The sequence below is a fragment of the Saccopteryx bilineata genome, chromosome 8, assembly GCF_036850765.1.
Source record: "Saccopteryx bilineata isolate mSacBil1 chromosome 8, mSacBil1_pri_phased_curated, whole genome shotgun sequence".
In the NCBI taxonomy this organism is placed as follows: Eukaryota; Metazoa; Chordata; class Mammalia; order Chiroptera; family Emballonuridae; genus Saccopteryx; species Saccopteryx bilineata.
This window is the reverse complement of record NC_089497.1, coordinates 6,224,874-6,245,346: the sequence shown is the minus strand read 5'-3', so window position 1 is coordinate 6,245,346 and position 20,473 is coordinate 6,224,874. Positions and strand designations below refer to the sequence as shown.

The 20,473-nt window shown below is 47.0% G+C and overlaps 1 protein-coding gene across 1 annotated transcript in view; it reads right to left on the bottom strand.

Moving 5' to 3' along the window:
* Nucleotides 1–1,328: 1,328 nt before the first annotated feature.
* The window catches only part of LOC136312281 (carboxypeptidase B), a 34,122-nt gene continuing 14,977 nt past the window's right edge, over nucleotides 1,329–20,473 (bottom strand). The window contains exons 6-11 of the mRNA XM_066241934.1: nucleotides 20,288–20,389; nucleotides 16,788–16,898; nucleotides 16,608–16,698; nucleotides 15,717–15,919; nucleotides 3,722–3,806; nucleotides 1,329–1,638 (exon numbers count right to left, since the gene is read on the bottom strand). Coding sequence (XP_066098031.1) covers nucleotides 1,451–1,638; nucleotides 3,722–3,806; nucleotides 15,717–15,919; nucleotides 16,608–16,698; nucleotides 16,788–16,898; nucleotides 20,288–20,389 — 780 coding nt within the window. The 3' untranslated portion in view covers nucleotides 1,329–1,450. The remainder of the gene's footprint in view (nucleotides 1,639–3,721; nucleotides 3,807–15,716; nucleotides 15,920–16,607; nucleotides 16,699–16,787; nucleotides 16,899–20,287; nucleotides 20,390–20,473) is intronic.

Genomic DNA, 20,473 nt, shown 5'->3' with positions numbered 1-20,473 from the left:
AGCAAGAGACGCCCTCAGATGATAACTAAACATATGTTACATTAAAATTTGAACTTTGCACGATACACCTTGACATTCGCATGTTCGGTTCTAATTCCGGGAAACTTCAAGGCGGGGAGTGATTTTGGGGGGCAGCTGGGGTTTCTGGTACACCTGGTTTTACCTCCAGTCTGCAGTCTACACCTGACCTGGTTGGTGTTTTAAAGAACGATCATGTCCTATACCACTTAATGTCTTTCACTGCGGTCCATTGTTGCAGTCCTTGAGATGACCTGCCTGGGGGGGGGGTCCCCACCGCCTTCCTCAGCCCACCCACCAGGCCCTCCTTGCCTGGACCGAGTCTCCCCCTCTCTGGCCTCCTTCCTTCGTGTGTTCTGAGTAGTCACAGGGCCTGGAGGGGGACCCCCTTTCCTCCCGCTTACTGTGACGTCGTCTTCGGGTTCTGTGTGTCCGGAGAGGGTGCTCCTCCCCTCATCAGGTGGGCAGACCTTTCAGTTATTTAATTTCTAAGGCAGTTTGTCCCGTCCTTCCTTGCTGAATGTAAATGAACGACTTGTTAATGGGTAAGTTACATCACTGTTTGTCTCAGGTCTGTCTTTCCGAGGGGCCTGTACAACCACCGAGGGCAGAAGTGTTCTCTTTCTGGTCGCTCTGTTCTCGGTGGCTGAGCTGAGGGCTGGGCACGGAGTAGGCAGCCAGCTCATCACATCACCGGAATGAGCTGAGGGAGAGGGAAGCCAAACCCACATGGGGCCTTGTCACCGACACCAGGGTTGACAGTCCTCAACTGCCCCTCCTCTTTCTTCTTCATCACAGCCTGTGCCTCTCTGCACTTTGCCCGAGCTGGCCAGCGCCCCGAGGACTCGGCCCCGATGGGTGGCTGACCCATCTAGTCACCTGCTCACAGCTTGCATAGTCACTGGTTCACCTCACTGTTCCCCAGAGAAGTAGGCAATGTTCTTCGGAAGGCTGTCCTTTTTCAATGGTAATGATTCACTTTAATTATGACAACTTGGCCCTGGCTGGTGGCTCAGTGAATAGAGCGTAGACCCGGCATGTGGACATCCTGAGTTCGATCCCCAGTCAGGGGAACACAGGAGAAGCAACCATCTGCTTCTCCGCCCTCTCTCTCCCCCTTCTCTCTCTCTCTTTCTCTCCTGCAGCCAGTGGTTCGATTGGTTCAAGCATTGGCCTCAGGCTCTAAGGATAGCTTGGTTGATTTGAGCATCGGCCCTAGACGGGGGTTGTGGGTGGATCCTGGTCGGTCGGGGCACATGTGGGAGTCTATCTCCCCTCCTCTCACTTACAAAAATTATTATGACAATTAGTAAAAGATCCAAGAAATTTAATAGACCCATAAGCTGAAAAGAAGGATTGGGAGGTGGTATTATCCAGGCAAACAAGAGTGAGAACCCAGGACAGAAAGGACGGCGGCCGGCGGCCTGCCCGGCTAGTATGGGTGCTCCAGGACGTAGCCGGCGATGTGCTTGATGGCCAGCATGGTCTCCTCACAGGTGGGCCGGATCTGGGACTCGGGCAGGGCGAAGCCGTATCTGCCTCTGTCCCGCAGCTCGAAGGTGAAGGCGTACTTGATCCCTTGGTCGTAAGCCCAGTCGTCAGAGCCCCCAGCAGCAGGGTCTGCAATGTGCCGACAGCAGAAAAAGAAATCTTTACATTTAAGAAGGACATTAAAACAAACAAACAGACAGACAGACAAACATGCCCGCTTCCTTTTATAATTACAAATGTTTCACTGCAAAATGACATAGGTAGGCCAGCTGTTTAGTCAAAGGGATCATTAAAGATGTATGGGTTTTTAAAAAAAATTAGACCCTGGCCGGTTGGCTCAGTGGTAGAGCATTGGCTTGGTGTGTGGATGTCCTGGGTTTGATTCCCGGTTAAGGCACACAAGAGAAGCGCTCATCTACTCCTCCACCCCTCCACATCCCCCTTCTCTCTCTCTCTCTCTCTCTTCTCCTCCCTCAGCTATGGCTCGATTGGTCCCAGTGCATCGGCCCCAGGCGCTGAGGATAGCTCCATGGAGCCTCTGCTTCAGGCACTAAAAATAGCTCTTTTGCAAACATGGCCCCAGATGGGCAGAGTAGCAGCCCCAGACGGGGTTTGCCAGGTGGATCCCGGTAGGGGCGCATATGGGAGTCTGTCTCTCAGTCTCCCCTCCTCTCACTTAGAAAAAAAGAAAAAAAAACAAAACTAGTCCACTGTCCCCTCTTAGCCTGTCTTGTGGGAAGGAGATGTGGTTATTACACCTTAGGATGCGTGTACTTGTCCTAGAGAAAAGTCTCGGTGTGCTTGTCTGCTGTGGTAGTCTATGCTAGAGTATGTCATTTGTTACAAAATAGATATAATTTCTGGGAGAAGAGTGCGTATCTCCTAGGAGAATAAGAAAAGCTGCTGGGTGACGGGCGAGAGGAGAGGACCCCGCACGCCGCGGACACGGCGGGCGCTGAACGAGATGCTCCCGCAGCCGCTGGAGGGCAGGGCTGTGCCTGGGCTCCTGTTCCTTCGGGTCTAACGTGTTCACCCAATGACAGTTACACTGTCACTGCTTCCTCGAGTGTGGACTCACTTATTCGTGCCCTTGGTAGTTTATTCATGCGTTCATTCCTTCCCTCATTCATCTATTTCATTCAGTCTGTGACTACAGCTCCCACTGAGCGTCAGGCTATGGGGTCGGCTCTGGAGAGGCCAGGATGCAGGGGAAGATGGGGCCTCGCCCCCCCCACCCCCCAGGCCTTGCAGAGTGATGCCCGGCCTCGCTGAACCAGCCTCAGGAAAACAGACGAGGCGTGCTCAGATAGACGGGTTCCTTCGGCTAGACGCTTTTAAGAAACCAAGGGCCGTTTGAAAAAGGACAAGGATACAGAAAACTGTATTCCACGTAAAGCTTTGAGGGAAAGAAAGCCGTGGGACTGGGGCCTCCTCAGCTGCGTTGGAGGCCCCTTTGACGATGGGACGGGGACCTTTTTCTTGTATCTCTCGTCCTTTAAGGCGGGGCAGGAAGGGACCACGCAAAGCCAAAGGCAAACACCGGCAGAAGCCGAGCGCAAAGCCTGCGGGAGGGGCCTCCGGGGAAAGCCAAGGCTGTGACGCCGCCCCCCCCCCCATGCTATGCTGTGTCTCCTGTCACTCGTTCCGACCCCCCGAGTGACCGCTTTGAGCCTGCCGAGGCCTCACACCTGCAGGCTGCTCAGCCAGGGAGACACTCACTCCTCTGTTCCCCTCTAACAGTCGTCCTTCCGGGTGGAGCAGCTGCTGTCCTCGTCCCAGGAGGCCACCCCTGACACATGGGCTGGGGTGGCTAGCCTCTGTGTGTCCTCCCAGGAGCCGCCTCTGTCCCCGCCCAGCTCACCGGTGCCCACACTGCCCGCGTCCCCGCTGAGCCCCCTCTGATGACCGTGCGGCCCCTTCCTTCCCTGTCCCCTCCTGCCTCCCTTCTCTCCTTCCCTCCTTCCTTCCGCAGCGCCTAGGAAGGGGCCGGGACGCTCCGTGGGTGATGACAGAGAGCGAATGTTTTCATGGCGTGCACGTGATATCATTTTCTCCTATTTTTTTTTTTTTCCCTGAGCAGAAAACTGATGGCCTATTCTATAATAAATTCATGGTCAGGCAAAAGCCACTTTTTTTTTTTTTCACGTGATTGGAAAGAAAAGGCCCTGGACGCATCTGTTTGTTCTTAGGTGCAGTTCTGAGGGAGACTCACAGATCGTCGTGGCCCCGGGGCCGTACGTGTACTTGGTGCCGTGCAGGGTGGCCAGCTCCTTCACGGTGGCTTTAGCCAGGGCGTTCTGCAAAGGAACCGCAGTCGGTGAGAACGTGAACGACAGACAGGCAGACAGACAGACAGACATCCACACGGTATTTGTAAGACGTCGAAGGGGCGTGAATCACAGCCTCGTTAAGGTTTTACACTTAGTGACCCCCCCTCCCCATTCCCGTTCTTCCAGCTGACGCAGCCCTGTGGTCCCCGGGGTGGCCACCTGAGGGTGGCCTCGCTCTCGTGCCCCAAGCAGTCACTCCAGCTCCTGCTGTCACACGGAATGTGTCACCTGGTGTCAACACCATTTGCCAGCTCTCTCGCCCCCCCCAAGTTCTCGGTGACTCTCTCTGTCTTTCATCTCAGTGTCCCCAGGGTCCAGCCCAGCGGCTGTCACTTGGTGGTTGTTCAGGAACGCTTTGTTGGAGCTTGGAGGATGGTCACACTCTTCTTACTCAGTTTGACAGCGAGGTCCTTTATTTTATTTAAATCATCGTTCCAGTGAAGTATGAGGTCTAAGAATAAGTTTGTGTTTTCGTCAGAAGACAAGTCTTTTGCTTCATTTTCTTTTTTTTATTTACATAGAACTTAGTTTTTCTTTTTTGCTGGAATTTTTATTTCAGCTGGTTAAAAAAAAACGATTATTATTTTTTTAAACCTTAGTTCAGGCTAGAGAAGCGAGGCGATGGTGTCTGTAACTGCCCCAGATATCACATTTATCGACATGATATAATTTCAAGTGTGTGTTAAAGGTTAGGTCACATCTAAGGATGAGCGTGGCCAATTTGTTTCGTCTCTGGAGCTTGTCAGAGAAGAGCGTAGGAGGCGAGGAGGTCTTCGTGGCTGTGCAAAGAGGTTGTGTGCCTGTTACAGGCAAGAACACAAAAAGCAAACACACACAGAATAACCTCAAAGACAAACACACAAACCACCCGGTATGGAGGCGGGTTACCAAGCAAAGATACAGCCGTGACGGGATTATAGGTGTCAGGGCCGAAGCGCATTAGAAGCTGCAGGTAGGAATGAACAGTCCATGCCACGTGCAGCGTCAGCCTACAGCGGTTAAGGACCCGGCCGTTCCAAGGGTGGGGGAGGGGCTCCTTCCAGCTCGGAAGGCTTTTTAGGTGGAAAAACGAGCGGCCATATATATTCCATTTCAAAACGCAGAACATCGAATTCCAGAATGAAAAAAGTTAGCAACTATTACCTCATGCGGATTCTTTTTCTTTTTTTCCTGAGAAGCAGCATCCCTCTCTGAAAAGCACTCAGCTCACCCCGTGCCCCGCACTCAGCTCCTGAAGAAGGGCCCTGTGCCCAGCTCTCTCCCCCCGGTCAGCGCCCTAACACCAACTGCACGCGTGTCCTGCGTAAAGGAGTCACCGAGAAAGCAAGGCCGCCGTGGGAGGTCTGGGGAACACACCTCTGAAAACTGTACAGAATAAACCACAATTCCTCCTGCTTATGAGACGACCTGTATTTCATACCTCGGCATCACAGTGACGCTCGGAAAACTGTGAGTTTGGCGATGAAATCAGAATAACTCTATTTACAAAGCAGCCACTTCCCGTAGTGTTGTTCTCTCTGACGTTAAAACCAGCTCAGTAGCCTCGCACATCAAGTTGAGGAGGGCGTGTCCGTACGACTTCCAGGATGCCAGCTCCCAGAGAGCGAACACTTCGTCCACCCAGTGGGAAATTAGAACATTAAAAAAAGAATTATAAAATTTTTTTTTTTTTTTTTTTTTTTTTTTTTTTTTTCTTTTTTCATTTTTCTGAAGCTGGAAACAGGGAGAGACAGTCAGACAGACTCCCGCATGCGCCCGACCGGGATCCACCCGGCACGCCCACCAGGGGCGACGCTCTGCCCACCAGGGGGCGATGCTCTGCCCATCCTGGGCGTCGCCATGTTGCGACCAGAGCCACTGTAGCGCCTGGGGCAGAGGCCACAGAGCCATCCCCAGCGCCCGGGCCATCTTTGCTCCAATGGAGCCTTGGCTGCGGGAGGGGAAGAGAGAGACAGAGAGGAAAGCGCGGCGGAGGGGTGGAGAAGCAAATGGGCGCTTCTCCTGTGTGCCCTGGCCGGGAATCGAACCCGGGTCCTCCGCACGCTAGGCCGACGCTCTACCGCTGAGCCAACCCGGCCAGGGCAGAATTATAAAATTTAAATGAAGATTTCCTGGTTTAGTTGACTGTAATGATGCAATTGCTTTTTTTTTTTTTTTTTTTTTTTTTAGAGAGAGAGAGTCAGAGAGAGGGATAGACAGAGGCAGACAGGAATGGAGAGAGATGAGAAGCATCAATTATCAGTTTTTCATTGTATACTGCAACACCTTAGTTGTTCATTGATTGCTTTCTCATATGTGCCTTGACCGTGGGCCTTCAGCAGGCCGAGTAACCCCTTGCTCAAGCTAATGACCTTGGGTCCAAGCTGGTGAGCTTTTGCTCAAACCAGATGAGCCCGCGCTGAAGCTGGACACCTCGGGGTCGCGAACCTGGGTCCTCGGCATCCCAGTCCGACACTCTATCCACTGTGCCACCGCCTGGTCAGGCTGCAATTGCTTTTTTTTTTTTTTTAATATATTATTCTCAGACTTTTGGACAGTCACTTGAGAATTTTAGGGTTTAACTTCCTTTTCCCCCCCAAACCGGTAAACTAAGACAGGCCATAGGATGTTTACTGATGTGATCTAAACGTCTAGTTCTGCTTCAGTCTTATTCTGACCAACACACTAGGGTTAGAGCTTCTCACTACCTGTTCGGATAGGGCCTTTTGCCAAACAGAGCCAGAATAATCTACAAACATTGCCTATGCTCGGAAAACATTTAAAACCATCCTTTAGAGATAAGAAACATGGGGAGGTACTAATTCTTTTGGCAGGTAAACAGTTTGTTTTGACTATTCTACAATTTCTTTAACTTGCCATTACCCAAGGACCTCTCCAATTAGTTATTTTTCTGGAAGGCAGAACCTCTGATCCTGAAAAACTTTTATTCCTTCCTTGGTTACCTTCTTCAGGCTTTTTTGTCTCTTCTGTTCCTGCTCCACTCCATCCCACACCCCCTTAAGCCTTGAATTGCTACTTTTATTTAGTAGAAATATGATTCAAATAAGTTCTGGCGATCTAAGGGACAGCACTGTAACTAAGTTAGCAACACTGTACCGAACACTTGTAGGCTGCTGTGCTGTGTGGCGGTTTAGTGTTCTCACTGTAACAACAGCTGCAACATGATAATTATGTGATGTAAATGATACGCTGACTAACAGTGGTAAACAGGTGACAGTATATACATCTATCAAGTCATATTGTACACCTTACACTTACATTAGTGCTATATGTCAATTATGTTTCAATAGAGCTGGAAAAAAAAAAAAAGAAAAGAGAGATGATTCTTTAGGGTTAGTTCCAAATAGGAAAAGCTATGAAGACTAGAGAAGATTCCAGACAAGAAGGTCCTGGTCGTCATCTGCCAAACTCCTGTGTGTCAGTGGACCTTCAAGTCTCTCCATCTATTTACGGGTGTAACATAGCACTTGAGTTATCTGAGAAAATCGAAGGCGCTTACTCACGATCTGTCCCCGCACTGGACTTCATCAGGTTTCTAAGTTCAGTCACAACAACCGTTAGGGTCATGCGAAAAAGTCCAGTTTGCCCTTTTTTTTCCTCAAAATGATAAGTTCTTTGCAAGGCTCATCGGCGTCTTTGGGAAACAGCTGCTCCGCCCTCGATGCTGAGCAGTATCTGAGGTTGATGTTATCTCCTGACAAACGGCTGTCTGTCCTTCTGCTGCTGAGGCTGGTGCACGTTGCGGGAACATTTCGTTTCTGCCTGAGCGGTGGCTCTCCTTGTCCTCAGCTGCTCTCTCACCTGGGTATCGACCTCATCACCCATCTGATGAGCATCACCTCAACACCACACCTGCCAGTGGCTCTCACCCTCTCCCGAAGGCAAGCCCCCTTTCTTGACAGCAGAGCGTGGGCTAGTCCCCTCCCTGCTCTCTCAGGCTCTGCCACTTGCTGTGTCTCCCCACGGTTCTTCTGAGCCAGCTTTCCCTGGGCTCCTCTCTGTGCACCCTTCCCTGCCTCTCCTTACCTTCCTGACTCTGGGTATCCTTCTCCCTTGGTTGAACTCCCTGTCCTCTCCTTGTTCACACAGAGAATTGCTCTTGTTCTTCAAGATTCGGTTTTAGTACCACTTTACTTTGTGAAGCTATTTGAACTCTCTTAGGGAGCTTTGAGCCCCCTCCCCTGTGAGGGCTCACACCTCTATCATAGCTTTTACCACTCTGCTATAATACATTTTTTTTTTTGCATTTATTTGCTCCCCCACCCCAGGTGACCTCTTTGTGGGAAGGGATTCTTGGCTATTCATTTTGTATCCTCAGCAGATTACATAGTACCCAGCACATGGTTGGTTGATTGAGACTTGTTCTAAGCCTTTGGGGCATTACAGGGGGGACCTGATTTGGAAGAGAGTGCAGAGTGTCGAGCTCTGCAAGGGCGGAACTGAGATTGGGATGCTTACGGGAGGGTGGCGGTATCCTATAATGATGGCTGATGAGTTGCCGCATTTAGACAATTGACCTCAGTTGTGAGCTTTACGCATTTCCATTCATTTTTTTTAAAAAAAATGCAAACTGTGACCCCATCTCTCAGCTCCTCAAAGCCAAGAGACAAAAAAAAAAAAAAAAAAAAAAAAAAAAAAAGGCCAGAACAGACATTAATCAACCAAAATATCCTCTTTAAAATTCTGACGATCTTAACAAACATCCCTGGAATCAATGTGGGTCTTTTCCTTTGAAGAGTTCAAATACTTCCACAAATGTGAGTCATTTATCTTCCTAACATTATCTGTCCACATTTCATCGACGCAGAACTTCCTAGCAGATTGGAATGCCATGGGGGCAGCGTGCTTGGTGGGGGTGTTTCGACCACGCTGGGTGACTAGCCCCTGCCAGGAGTGGGAGAGAGGGAGGCGGTTCCCGCTTTAGCTAAAACGTTCAGAGCGGCAACTCCTTCCCCTGGTGTGGCTCTGTGGAAAGGGACGAGACACAGAAGCGATGGCCCATCGAGAGGAGGAGCCGCATCTTGAAAAGCTCCAATTAATGACACTTCCCGTACAGCCTGTCACTGGAGGGGGATCTGACATCTTTGCTTAGATGGGTTCAAAACAGGAACTGACATTTACATAAACTGTAGACTCTACAAAGAACTCTTGATAAGAGCTAGATATTTTTATCCCCATTTTACAGATAAAAGCCCCTCGCTCAGCGAGGATGAAAGACGCTGCCCAAGGGCACGCAGCCCTGGTAAGTGGCTGACTTGAGCTAGCGAGGCTCTTCTTGCTTTAAATCCTGTGCCCTCTTTTCCCTGCTCCTTGTGGCCTTCGGATACTTCAAAAGGAGTGCTGCTGGGGCTGGTTTTACCAGTTGTAAAGAACAGAAGAAAGCTAAATATAAATCAGCCTCAGGGAAAACTTCGCTTCCAGCCAAGGCCAAACATGGCCGGCCTTTATTAATCCTCCGATTAGTGTTTCCTAGCACATCTTATGCACGCTCTCTTTTGTCACCTGTTCTCTTAGAAAGAGGCCCTTGGTCACACGGCAAAAGATGGGGATAGCCTCTAGTGTCACATCTAACTCAAAGCCCAAGAGACAAAGGAGCAACTTGTGTTCTGGCCGCCCAGGCTCTGAGCTCCGGGGGGCTGGTGGGATGAACAAAAGCGAGGGTGTCCCCCCCCCACACACACTGACCGGTGTTCCCATGTAACCTGTGAGCAGGGGTCCCCCGTCACGTGACTGTGCTCAGGGGTCCTCATTGCGGCCTCCGGGGGACACCAGCGGGGAGGCTGCCTGCCAATATCCCACGGCTCTGTTATCATAGTCCAAGAAAACAGACGTCCCCAAACAAACCGAGGGTCTATCTCAACCAACAAAAAGGACGTTTTCTTGAAAACTTTGTCGCTCGAAGCTCTGTGTGTCACCCCATCCCTCTGGGCCGGGCCGGGGCAGGGAGGGGGTGCCTGTGATCGTGGAAGTGTCAGAGCGCTCTTTGACCGCAGTTTTCTTCCTTCTGTTGCGCCCCCTGCCCCGGGGGACCGAGGGGCAGCTGCGCTCCTGCCCTGCGGGAGTCCACTCAGTCCTCCGCCGCCAGCTGAGCTAGGAGGGGCGGCAGCTTTTATCATTTTGGTGCAAAAGGAAAAGACGGCAGGACCCACCAGCAGGCACGCAGGAGAGATCCCTGGGGCTTGGGAAACACAGGCCTGTTTCTGTGTCCAAGCAGGACGCGGGAGGAGGGTAAACAAGCCCGGCTCCTGCCCGGACCCACCCGATAGATCAGGGGGCGGCCCGGAGGAGGCAGGGACGAGCCTGGCTTGGGCAAGCAGGCCCGGCCCGTCTCCGCGGGGCCCGCGGGGAGTGTGGGGATGTTTCCACTGATGTCAACCAAATTTGTGCTTTGGCTGATCTACAGACATATTTTTTAAGCACTTCGGAATCCAAAGAAAACGTGGAGCATGAGTCAGCTGCAGTTTCAGAGTCCAGAGAATTTAATTTTTTTTTTTTGGTGGTAAGGGTGTTTCTTCCAAATCAATATTATTAAAAAGTAACTGCTTCAGCATGGGGATGTGCAAGGTCTCCCGCACTTCAGAGCTGCAGGAGATAGATGGGCAGCTCTCCGGGAGAGGGGCGGGCCAGCCTGTGAAAGCCGGTGCCTTGGGCCCCGGCCAGGGACTGTCCTCATCTGTGCCTAACAGCGGGGTTTCTCAACAAGGGCACGCATGACCCCCCGGGCTGGATAACCCCCTGCCGTGGGGCCGTCCTGTGCCCTGTGGGGCATTTGTCCGTGCCCCCTGGCCTCGACTCACTGGGTGCCAAGCACTCCCACGGTTGACAACCAAAAATGTCTCCCAACATTGCTAAATGTCCCCCCAGGGAGGGAGCAACACTAGTTTAAAGGAAAATAGGATAAAAGATATAATAACTGAGAAAGGAGTACATTTTTTTTTTTCTGAGTTTGGAAACAGGGAGGCAGTCAGACAGACTCCCGCACGCGCCCGACCGGGATCCACCCGGCACGCCCACCAGGGGGTGATGCTCTGCCCATCTGGGGCATCGCTCTGCCGCAATCAGAGCCATTCTAGCTCCTGAGGCAGAGGCCACAAAGCCATCTTCAGCGCCCGGGCAAACTCTGCTCCAATGGAGCCTCGGCTGCGGGAGGGGAAGAGAGAGACAGAGAGGAAGGAGAGGGGGAGGGGTGGAGAAGCAGATGGGCGCTTCTCCTGTGTGCCCTGGCTGGGAATCGAACCTGGGACTTCTGCACGCCAGGCCGACACTCTATCACTGAGCCAACCGGCCAGGGCCAAGGAGTACATTTTATAGAAAAAGACAGAAAAGTAAGATCACTGTTTTTAAAGGTGCCCTGGTCCTCACTCTCTGTTGACAGTGACCTGAGTTTCTGCTAAATACTGCGGGGGGGGGGGGGGGCTGACTCATCACTCCCTGTCAGCTGATGGCCTGACGGGTTTGCGGGGGGTGGGGGGGGTGGGGGGGTGGCCTTTGCTGTTGCGAGTAGGCAGGGACACGGTGACAGCGGTGACCCCACCGTTGTCCACCTCCTAAACACCATAGGTCTTTCCTCTGATTTCTGGGTTTGTCTCTGATCAGTCCCGCTCCGTGCTCACCTGCGGGGCGGAGAGCTGAGTCTCTGCCTCAGGGGCTCCTGAACTGACACTTGAACGGGGAGGTAGGAGGCGCCTTGGGGCTGGGAGGTGTCTGACGGGAGAGGAAGATTTCTCTCTCTTTTGGTCAAGTTTAATAATTTTTTCCGGACGCCTGTCCTTGTGCGCCGGGGTAATGACTGCGAACCCACGAAAGCACAGCCGGAATCGCAGAGACCGGGCCCTGAGAAGCCAGGCCCCTCGGCCGACCCGGGGACATCCTTAGCGAGGTCCAGGGACGGAGGTAGGGGAGACTCTACTTGGCGAAGAACAGTGGCGTGGGGTGCCAATCCAGGCCACGGCCACCCCGATGTGCGTGTGCGTCTGTGGAAATCGGGGCAGCCTAGGAGAGTCTTCAGGGCCAGTCCTCCTAGGTCCCCCGCTGCCTCCACTACTGCTGCTAGCTGCAGCCAAGCCTCTGCCGTCTCAGCTGGACCCTGAGAAAACCACCCGAGAAATCCCAAGATTTCCAGCGGTCAAATTCTGTGCTTCTAACACGGACACAGGGTGTGACATGCAATCGCCTTTGTGGACCTTTGTGTGGGGGGGTGGACCTCAGATTTCCATTCGGTCAACCAGGGCAGTTGGGTCGGGCACTTTGCTGACCTGTTACTACTCTGGCTTCCTGCTTTTGAACTTAGAAGTAGTGTCATAAGAATTATTATTGCTAACAGTGCCACATAGGCCTTTTTTTGGGGGGAGAAGGTATTCCAAAGGTTGGGAGCATCTCCGTACTCAATAAATGCAGAGATATGATAGGTTAGGAGGGAGCCTTTCCAATTCTGTCTCCCGGTCTTTCCTTCCCCTGACAATTGAAAGGTCCTACAATTCAATAATTCATTATCATTTAGAATTTTGAGAATTCTCTATCTGGGGCTAAAAACTTCCTTTGAAGCTAATGACAGCTTTATGTGGAGGGAGTCAACACCGGGGCAACTGGACGGTTAATTCAACCGCTGGTCACTCATGGTGCCCCTTCTAGTCTTTCTTGAAACAACACAGCGTGCGTAAAAAACAACACAGCTTGTGTAAAAAACACAGTGTGTGTAAAAGTGGTTTGCGAGCCGCGGAGCGTGATGCGTGTAGATACTCTGACACGTTCTCACACATTTCTTTTTGTTTTTACACTGATCTGCTGAAGCTGTATTTTTTGGTAGCCTTCCTGGTAACCTGTGATGTCACCCTCGTTCTTTCACCCCATTGGTTTTCGCTTTCCTGGCCTCTGAAGGTTGTCTCCTGATAGGAGCAGTCATCAGCCAATCTACCTGCAAGACCTTTCAGAAAGGAAGCCACATACCTTGTCCCAGGACTCAGAATTCTAGGATGGCTACTTCTGCTGGGTCCTAGATCTGGGCTGAGAAGGCTAGTCTAAGCACAGAATAATTTCCTTCAGCCTGGAGTCTTATTCTCTCTTTGAAGCACTTTTTTTTTTTTTATGGGAGAGGGAGGGCAACAAATATAATCTTATCAAGTTGATAAGTATATAGAGAAATTAGGATCATATATATATATATATATATATATAAATACACACATGCCAAATTTTGTATAAGGCAAAATCTGCTTTGCATTTATTCCTTTAAATTTTTCTGACTTATCTATAATGTGGTACGCCCAGAATTTATCCTGTTAATTTTTATCTTACCTTTTGTTTTCTACTGGGGGGGGGGGGTCACGTTTTTCTGAGAGTTAATATGGAGGCACTAGTTTGGATTGAGTATTCATCTTTCTAGATCAAGAATCTTACTTTTTCCTTGCTGTCCTCCTTACAGATAACAACCATGAAAAAGCCAATGTGTTTCTTTCTGAGAAACTCAAATTCCCTGACTCCACATTTATTGGTAATAAATGTTATATTTGAGTCCTTCTGACAAAGTAAGTGAATTGAACTTATACAAAAAAGGAAAAGGGTTGAAAGGGCCTTTAGTTATTCAAAACATTTAAAGTTACTTTGGAGTGTCAAACTAAACTTAGACCCCATATGAATCAAATAATCAAATCCTACTTCCCTTAGATTTTACTAGTGGTATTTCAATAATACCTTTAAGATACTAGGCAAAAGTTTAATCATAGAAAAAATTGTTGGGAATGGACTTTTAAATCAATGACTGTGATCTAAGTACAATGACATTTTGTATTTTAGTCACCTGTCTTATTATGCTCTGAAAAAGATAAGAAAGAAACATGTAGTTTTCCTTGAACTTATCAGTTTTGTGAACACAAAAATCAACATCCAAGGTAAGTTTATTTTGTGGTTTGTGCTCTTTTTGAGAAGAGATTGCAAGTATTTTACTTTGATACAATTCTGTTAATTACGCTTCTTTGCGAGTTAGAATGTAAAAACCATTTTGGAGGACAGGGGTGTCCAATATCTTTTCTACTATGACCCCTCTTTCTTTGATACTGCGGGAAGGCTTCACACAGCTTGGGGCACATGTGAACTGGTCCACTAAACCCACCCACTCTGAGTCTTGGGTCTTTTCCCAGATAAAAGTACCATAGGAAGTAGCAAAAAATTATTCCTGAGATTTTAAAGTCAAGTTGTTGTTGTGTTTTTTTTAAAGGGTAATCTGTAGACTTTTAGAGTAGACCAAATACTGTGTTATTATTGCATGGAGTGACAAAGTTTTGATCTGATAGGGCTTAGATTTATTCTCAAAATAAGAAACAATATTGAAACTTGATGAAACTGTTCCATTTCCAAAGTCTGTCTTAAGCACTGGACTTTTAGAATGTATGTTTACAACTAGCTGCTGTTAAGCAAACTAGGTATCCTGTTTTATTATTACACTTCATAGGGTTTATAATTTTCGTTTTACTAGCTGACTTATTAACAGCTCATTAGTGCTTAGCAATTATGGCTTTGTCTTTTTCTCTTCTGCTGTGGTACAATTTAAGCATATTCACGTGAATTAAGCAAACAACACATCTCCACCTCCTCTTCTTTGGTGGCCAGAAATCTAAGACTGGAACAAAGAGCTGACCACACCCCTCTCCGGGACAGCTGGCTTGTGATCCCCGCTGGGAACACTTACAGACCTAGTACAACTGGAAAACTATAATATTGAATGGTTCCAACTAATGATGTTTTCCTTTGTGTTTTGGCTGCAGATAAGGAAAATGGGAAGCTTTTTGAAAAATAGCTTTTTTTTTTTTTTTTTTTTTTAAAGAAGGACCTGGCCAACTATCATTTTTCTAAGAGGCTGAATTATTTTTCTGTTTTGTTCTTCACAAAATATTTTCAGCTTTACATGTTTTATTTGGTCTCTGAAAGATTGGATCTGAAAACACAAAACAATAGTTTCCAGTTGTGAAAGTTACTGGCTCTTCACATTTATGTATTTAGGTAAGCCAGATATCTGTGTCATCGTCTAAGTGGAATACTTTTTTTTGGCATAACTCAAATGCTTTAAATCTTATACTTGTTCTTTTAGATCACTGGTCCCAACTTCTGGCAGCCAGATGTTTCATAAATTAAAAAAAAAATTGTTTGAAGAATTCAAATCTGCTTATTAAAAAAATATACTATATGATGGATGTGTGTGTGCGTGCTATTGGTTAATGATATAATTTAGCTTTGCTGGTGGTTACATCTTGAGTTTCCAACAAGACTGCTAGTTTTTTGAACCAGAGATATTAAAAAAAATTTTTTTTGGCATTATTTCTTATAACTAGTCAGGACCCATTCACATCATTTTTTTTTTCATTGATTGATTTACTTTTGCATCTCACCTCATCAAACAGTGAAATAAGCAATTTTAGGATCTTGTCACTCAGCTCAATGTCAACCAAATGTGCCACACTCCTCATGACATCTGCCATGCTCTGCCTACGTCACATCCAGCTCAGCACAACTAGATAGCATAGACTTTCTGATCGAGATCACGTGAGAGACGGAGGAACCCTGCGGATGACCCCAGATGCTTCCGGAATCATCACGTGAGTCAGGATTGTGGGGAAGCAAGAGGAAGGGAAACCCTTGTCATGTTGAAGACGAGTGAGCAAACCAGTGGGGTGCCATCACCTACATCAAAGTCATATTTCTTTTAGCTAATTTAAAATCTAGTCAGTTCTACATTCCTGTGAATCTAGTAAAATTTTTGCTTACAAAAAAAAATCATTGATGCAGCTTCCAAAATTGTTCGTATAGTTTTTTTCTCTTTCAGGAATAGAATTAAAAAAAAAATTACAGCAGTGGGATGCTGTATCCACGGTCATGATGACTTACCAATTCAGCATTGTTCTCCGTGAGTTTGTAGTCGTAGGAGTAAGGGTAGAGCATCATCTGGGAGTAGGAGTGGATCGTCAGGTATGCTTTGATGGAAGACAGGTGGTTGCGGATGAAATTAGCCAGGGCCTTGGTCTCTTTTTCGGACTCGGCGGAAGGTCCACAGTACGTCTCATCGCAGGGGCTTCGAGAGGCTCCGATTTCTGGAAAAACATACATTATTGTTAACGGTACATGGTCCTCTACCAAAGTTCTCGTGTTCTCATGTTTCCAACTTCCAAATTAGAGAGTTAAAGAAGAGTGGTTTTCACAGAAGTACTTGTAATCATCCTCCTGTATGTATACATGATAAAATATGCACACATGCAGCTACAAGATTACAGTAGTATGTTTTTAAGCTCTTAGGGTAATAGGTTGCATGTGAACTCAGCAATGTTTCCCTGTGTAGTATTTATATGATGAGATTGATACAGTGTAAGAAAACAAGTAGAGGACACACTGATACCCATGGGAAATTTCCATAGTATTGTAATCACTTTCCGAATGTCAAATCACAAAATTATAATTATATCCGACTTCTATTTAAACAACTCTTTAATGATGGTCTCTTCTAGATGATACCTCACGTACGTCATAGGGTTATGTCTGGTTTGTTCAGACTTAGGTTGGCAGCTTCTAGCCCGGCAGGGAGCACAACAGAGCACATAATATATATTTTTCTGACTAAATAAATGAACTTTATTGTCTGGGCTTTCAGGAGTTAGAACTCTAAACTATAAATTTGGATGTATTTTCCTTTCTTGTCTTAGGCACTGTGGTGTTTCCTATGTTATTTTGTCACCTAGGCTTCTCAACAGAACACACGAAATGGCCCACCAGCCGGATACTTACTGCACCAACCGGCGTTGAAGTTTCTGTTGGGGTCCGTGCCGATGCATTTGGTTCCAGCAGAGGTGGAGCGGGTCTTCCTCCACATCCGGTTCTGAAAGTGGATCAGACGTTTGGAGTAAGTAGCGTAGAAAGTGGCTGGCTCTAATTTTGACGGGTGCCCCTCTCTGTGGGCTTACATACATTGGTCCAGGTGTAGACGTAGCCATCGATGTTGAACACAGGCAAGACGTAGAAGTCCAACTTCTCGAGAAATTCTGTCATGTGGATCTCACGCCCGTAGGTGCGGACAGCCTGAGTGTGAATTATGCAGCAAGATTTCATGAAAAAAAAAAAAGAAAAGTGAAATGCACGATGCTGTTAACATTTACATAGACTAAATGAATGTTGACTTTGGAAATGAAAGCAGAGTCTCCTATTGAGGAAGATATTATTATTATTCTTTAGAAAGCATTTAGAAAAATAATACTGATAGTTTTATTTAAAGTATTTGTTTCTCATTAGTCTCTGTTTCCAGGATACTCTATTTCACATAAGTATTATTTTTTTTATTTTAACTTTTTACTTAGAGATGAACAAAGATTTAACTAAATTAAAAACTTTTTACTTTTTTTTTTGGTATTTTTCTGAAGCTAGAAACCGGGAGAGACAGACAGACTCCCGCATGCGCCCGACCGGGATCCACCCGGCACGCCCACCAGGGGGTGACGCTCTGCCCCTCCGGGGCGTCGCTCTGCCGCGACCAGAGCCACTCTAGCGCCTGGGGCAGAGGCCAAGGAGCCATCCCCAGCGCCCAGGCCATCTTTGCTCCAATGGAGCCTTGGCTGCAGGAGGGGAAGAGAGAGACAGAGAGGAAGGAGAGGGGGAGGGGCGGAGAAGCAGATGGGCACTTCTCCTGTGTGCCCTGGCCGGGAATTGAACCCGGGATTTCTACACGCCAGGCCGACGCTCTACCACTGAGCCAATCGGCCAGGGCTAAATTAAAAACTTTTAAAGAATATATATACTCATTTCCTTTGCACAAATAACTGCAATAACTCTTTTTTCAAAGTTAGTTAAGATATGAAGGTAAGACTCATTCTAGTAAGTAAAGAATGTCTATGGCTGGCTATGTGTGTTTCTCATTATATTATCTAGAAATAGATTTAATTTCTATGAAACCTTCTGTAGATGGCCTCACCACAGTCTCCATCATAGAAGAAGAATTACAAACTATTCCATTATAAACTGAGCTCTCAACGATGGATTTTGGGGAGCCTCTCACTCAGGGTCCAACTTGAAAAATGATGGACATCTCCTTCTTCCTCTTCATTTTTGAGAAGGAAACTCTGTTACCTGACTGGACTGGTTCTCCACGCTGAGTAATGCGCACTCTTATTTCTGAATGAAGACCTCATACCCACTTACTATGTCCCCGTAGTCACAGTCCCTCAGCCCCAGAATTATTTTAAACTTAAATTTAACTCTAGGGCCTGACCAGGCGGTGGCAGAGTGGATAGAGCATCGGACTAGGATGCTGAGGACCCAGGTTCAAGACCCCAAGGTCGCCAGTTTGAGCGCAGGCTCATCTGGTTTGAGCAAAAGCTCACCAGCTTGAACCTGAGGTTTCTGGCTCAAGCAAGGGGTTACTCGGTCTGCTGAAGGCTCACAGTCAAGGCACATATGAGAAAGCAATCAATGAACAACTAAGGTGTCGCAACAAAAAACTGATGATTGATGCTTATCTCTCTCTGTTCCTGTCTGTCTGTCCCTATCTATCCCTCTCTTTGACTCCCTCTCTGTCTCTGTAAAAACAAAACAAAACAAAACAAAAACCTCTAGGCTTGCTTGAATAGACTTTAGAATGTTTAAGGCATGTATGTGTCAGTAGTTTCTCTAGACTCTCTGTGGCTCTGTGTGTGTATGTTCATTGCAGTCACTGTGAAGCGTGGGCTCTTCGGGGCGGAGCAGCTACAGAGCCATGTCCATTCAGTGGTCTGCACTTAGAGATAACCAAAGTAATGGCAGGAGCTCTTTCTCTCCAGAGGACACATGGTGAGACAGCCACCGATGTTACATGGTGCCCACTGGATACATACCATGTCTAGAAACCAAAACCGTACCCATAGACGAGGAAGTGTTTCACAGAAATTATTTTGCATATAATAACGTTCTTAAATTTTTAAAAACACTTGACTGTTTTAAACCTCGACTTCTGAAATCATTTTAGACTTATAGAAGGGTTGTCTACCTTTCACTCAGCTCCCCTACCATGTACAATGTCACCAGTTTACACAACCGTGGTACGGTGACCAAAGTGATACACTGCTACGGTATGAACGAAACTGCAGGCTTTCCTCAGTTTTTACCAGTTTTTCTGCTAGTGTCCTTTTCTGTTCTAGGACCCCACACTGCCATAGGGTGTCCTGTCTCCACAGTCTCCTCTTACCTGTGACAGTTCCTTAGACTTTCTTGTCTTTTATGACTTTGACGCTTTTGATGAAGAGTTCAGGTCTGCAGAAGTTCCCTCCATTGGACTTCTCTGGGTTTTTTTTTTAATAATTAGAGAGAGATAATGCATTTGGGGGCCGAATACCTCCAAGATGATACGCCTTTTTAGTACATAATATCAGAAGGTATGTACGTTGCATTGATTATGTCCTATACTGGTGATGTGAACCGTGATCACTTGGTTAAGGTAGTTTCTGCTTGGTTTTTCCACTGTAAATTTTGCCTTTATAATTTGACACATATGTGAAAAACTTTTTTTTTCCCATTGATTTTACAGAGAAAGAGGGGGTTGGTAAGGATGGGGGAGAGAAGAGAGAGAAAGAGAGAGAAACATCAACTCCTTCCACTTAGTTTTCCCATTTAGTTGTGAACTCATTAATTGCTTCTCGTATGTGCCCTGACCCAGGATCGCACCCAGGGTCTGGTGTGCAGGGATGATGCTTTATCCACTGAGCCACTGGTCAGGCCTATAATTTAATACATATTTCTGAGGAGATACTTTAGAGACCGCAAATATCCTATTTCTCTTTAAACTTTCACTGCTTGATTTTTGAACCTATCCGTGAGTGTCTCTGAAATGATTATTACTATGGCGTTCCAAAGGTGATTTTTTTATTTTGCTCATTCTTTGTACATCTGTCAGTTGTAATTCTGAAAGAAAGACTCATTCTTTCTTTCCCCTTTATTTATTTACGTAATCATCTACTTTTATCAGTATGGGCTTACAGATAGTTAAAAATTTTAGTTTTTAAAGGGCTTTCACATATATTTTATCATTAGAATTGTAAGGAATGAAAATAGTGTCCTTTAGAGTAGGGACCACTATATACCATTTTCTTTATTCTGAAGCATGCAATGATTATCATCCAGGAGGTAATGATCAGATTAGTGGTTTATCCTCAAATATTAACTTTTATCCATTATACTACCTATTAGCCTCTCTAGCAAAGGTGATTGTGAGGGTTCAGATGAGTTAAATTCAAGTAAATATAATTTGTTAACTTTTAAAAAAAATCTTGCCTTACAAAGGTCTCTTGGTAAAAGTTGAAACTAATATCCCAAAAATGGGAACTTGAAATTATGATGTCTTTCTGTTATTATTCTCTGTTATTAGAGCTAGGTGATAAGGAATTGATTGACGTAAAAATAACAGTCTCTACGTCCCTCTGCCCAGAATCACTCTACATACTGACCTCTCTCACGAACCACTGGCAGAATGCAGGGGAGATCCACTCCCGGGCGTGGAAACCACAGTCCATGAAAATGGCAGGCTTGTTTGGTCCGGGTTTGCCAACCTGTTGAAAACAAGAGGAAGACTATGATTCATCACATTCGGGGCTTAACATCCACTATGCGTCTGAGCTTTGGACTCAACAGGT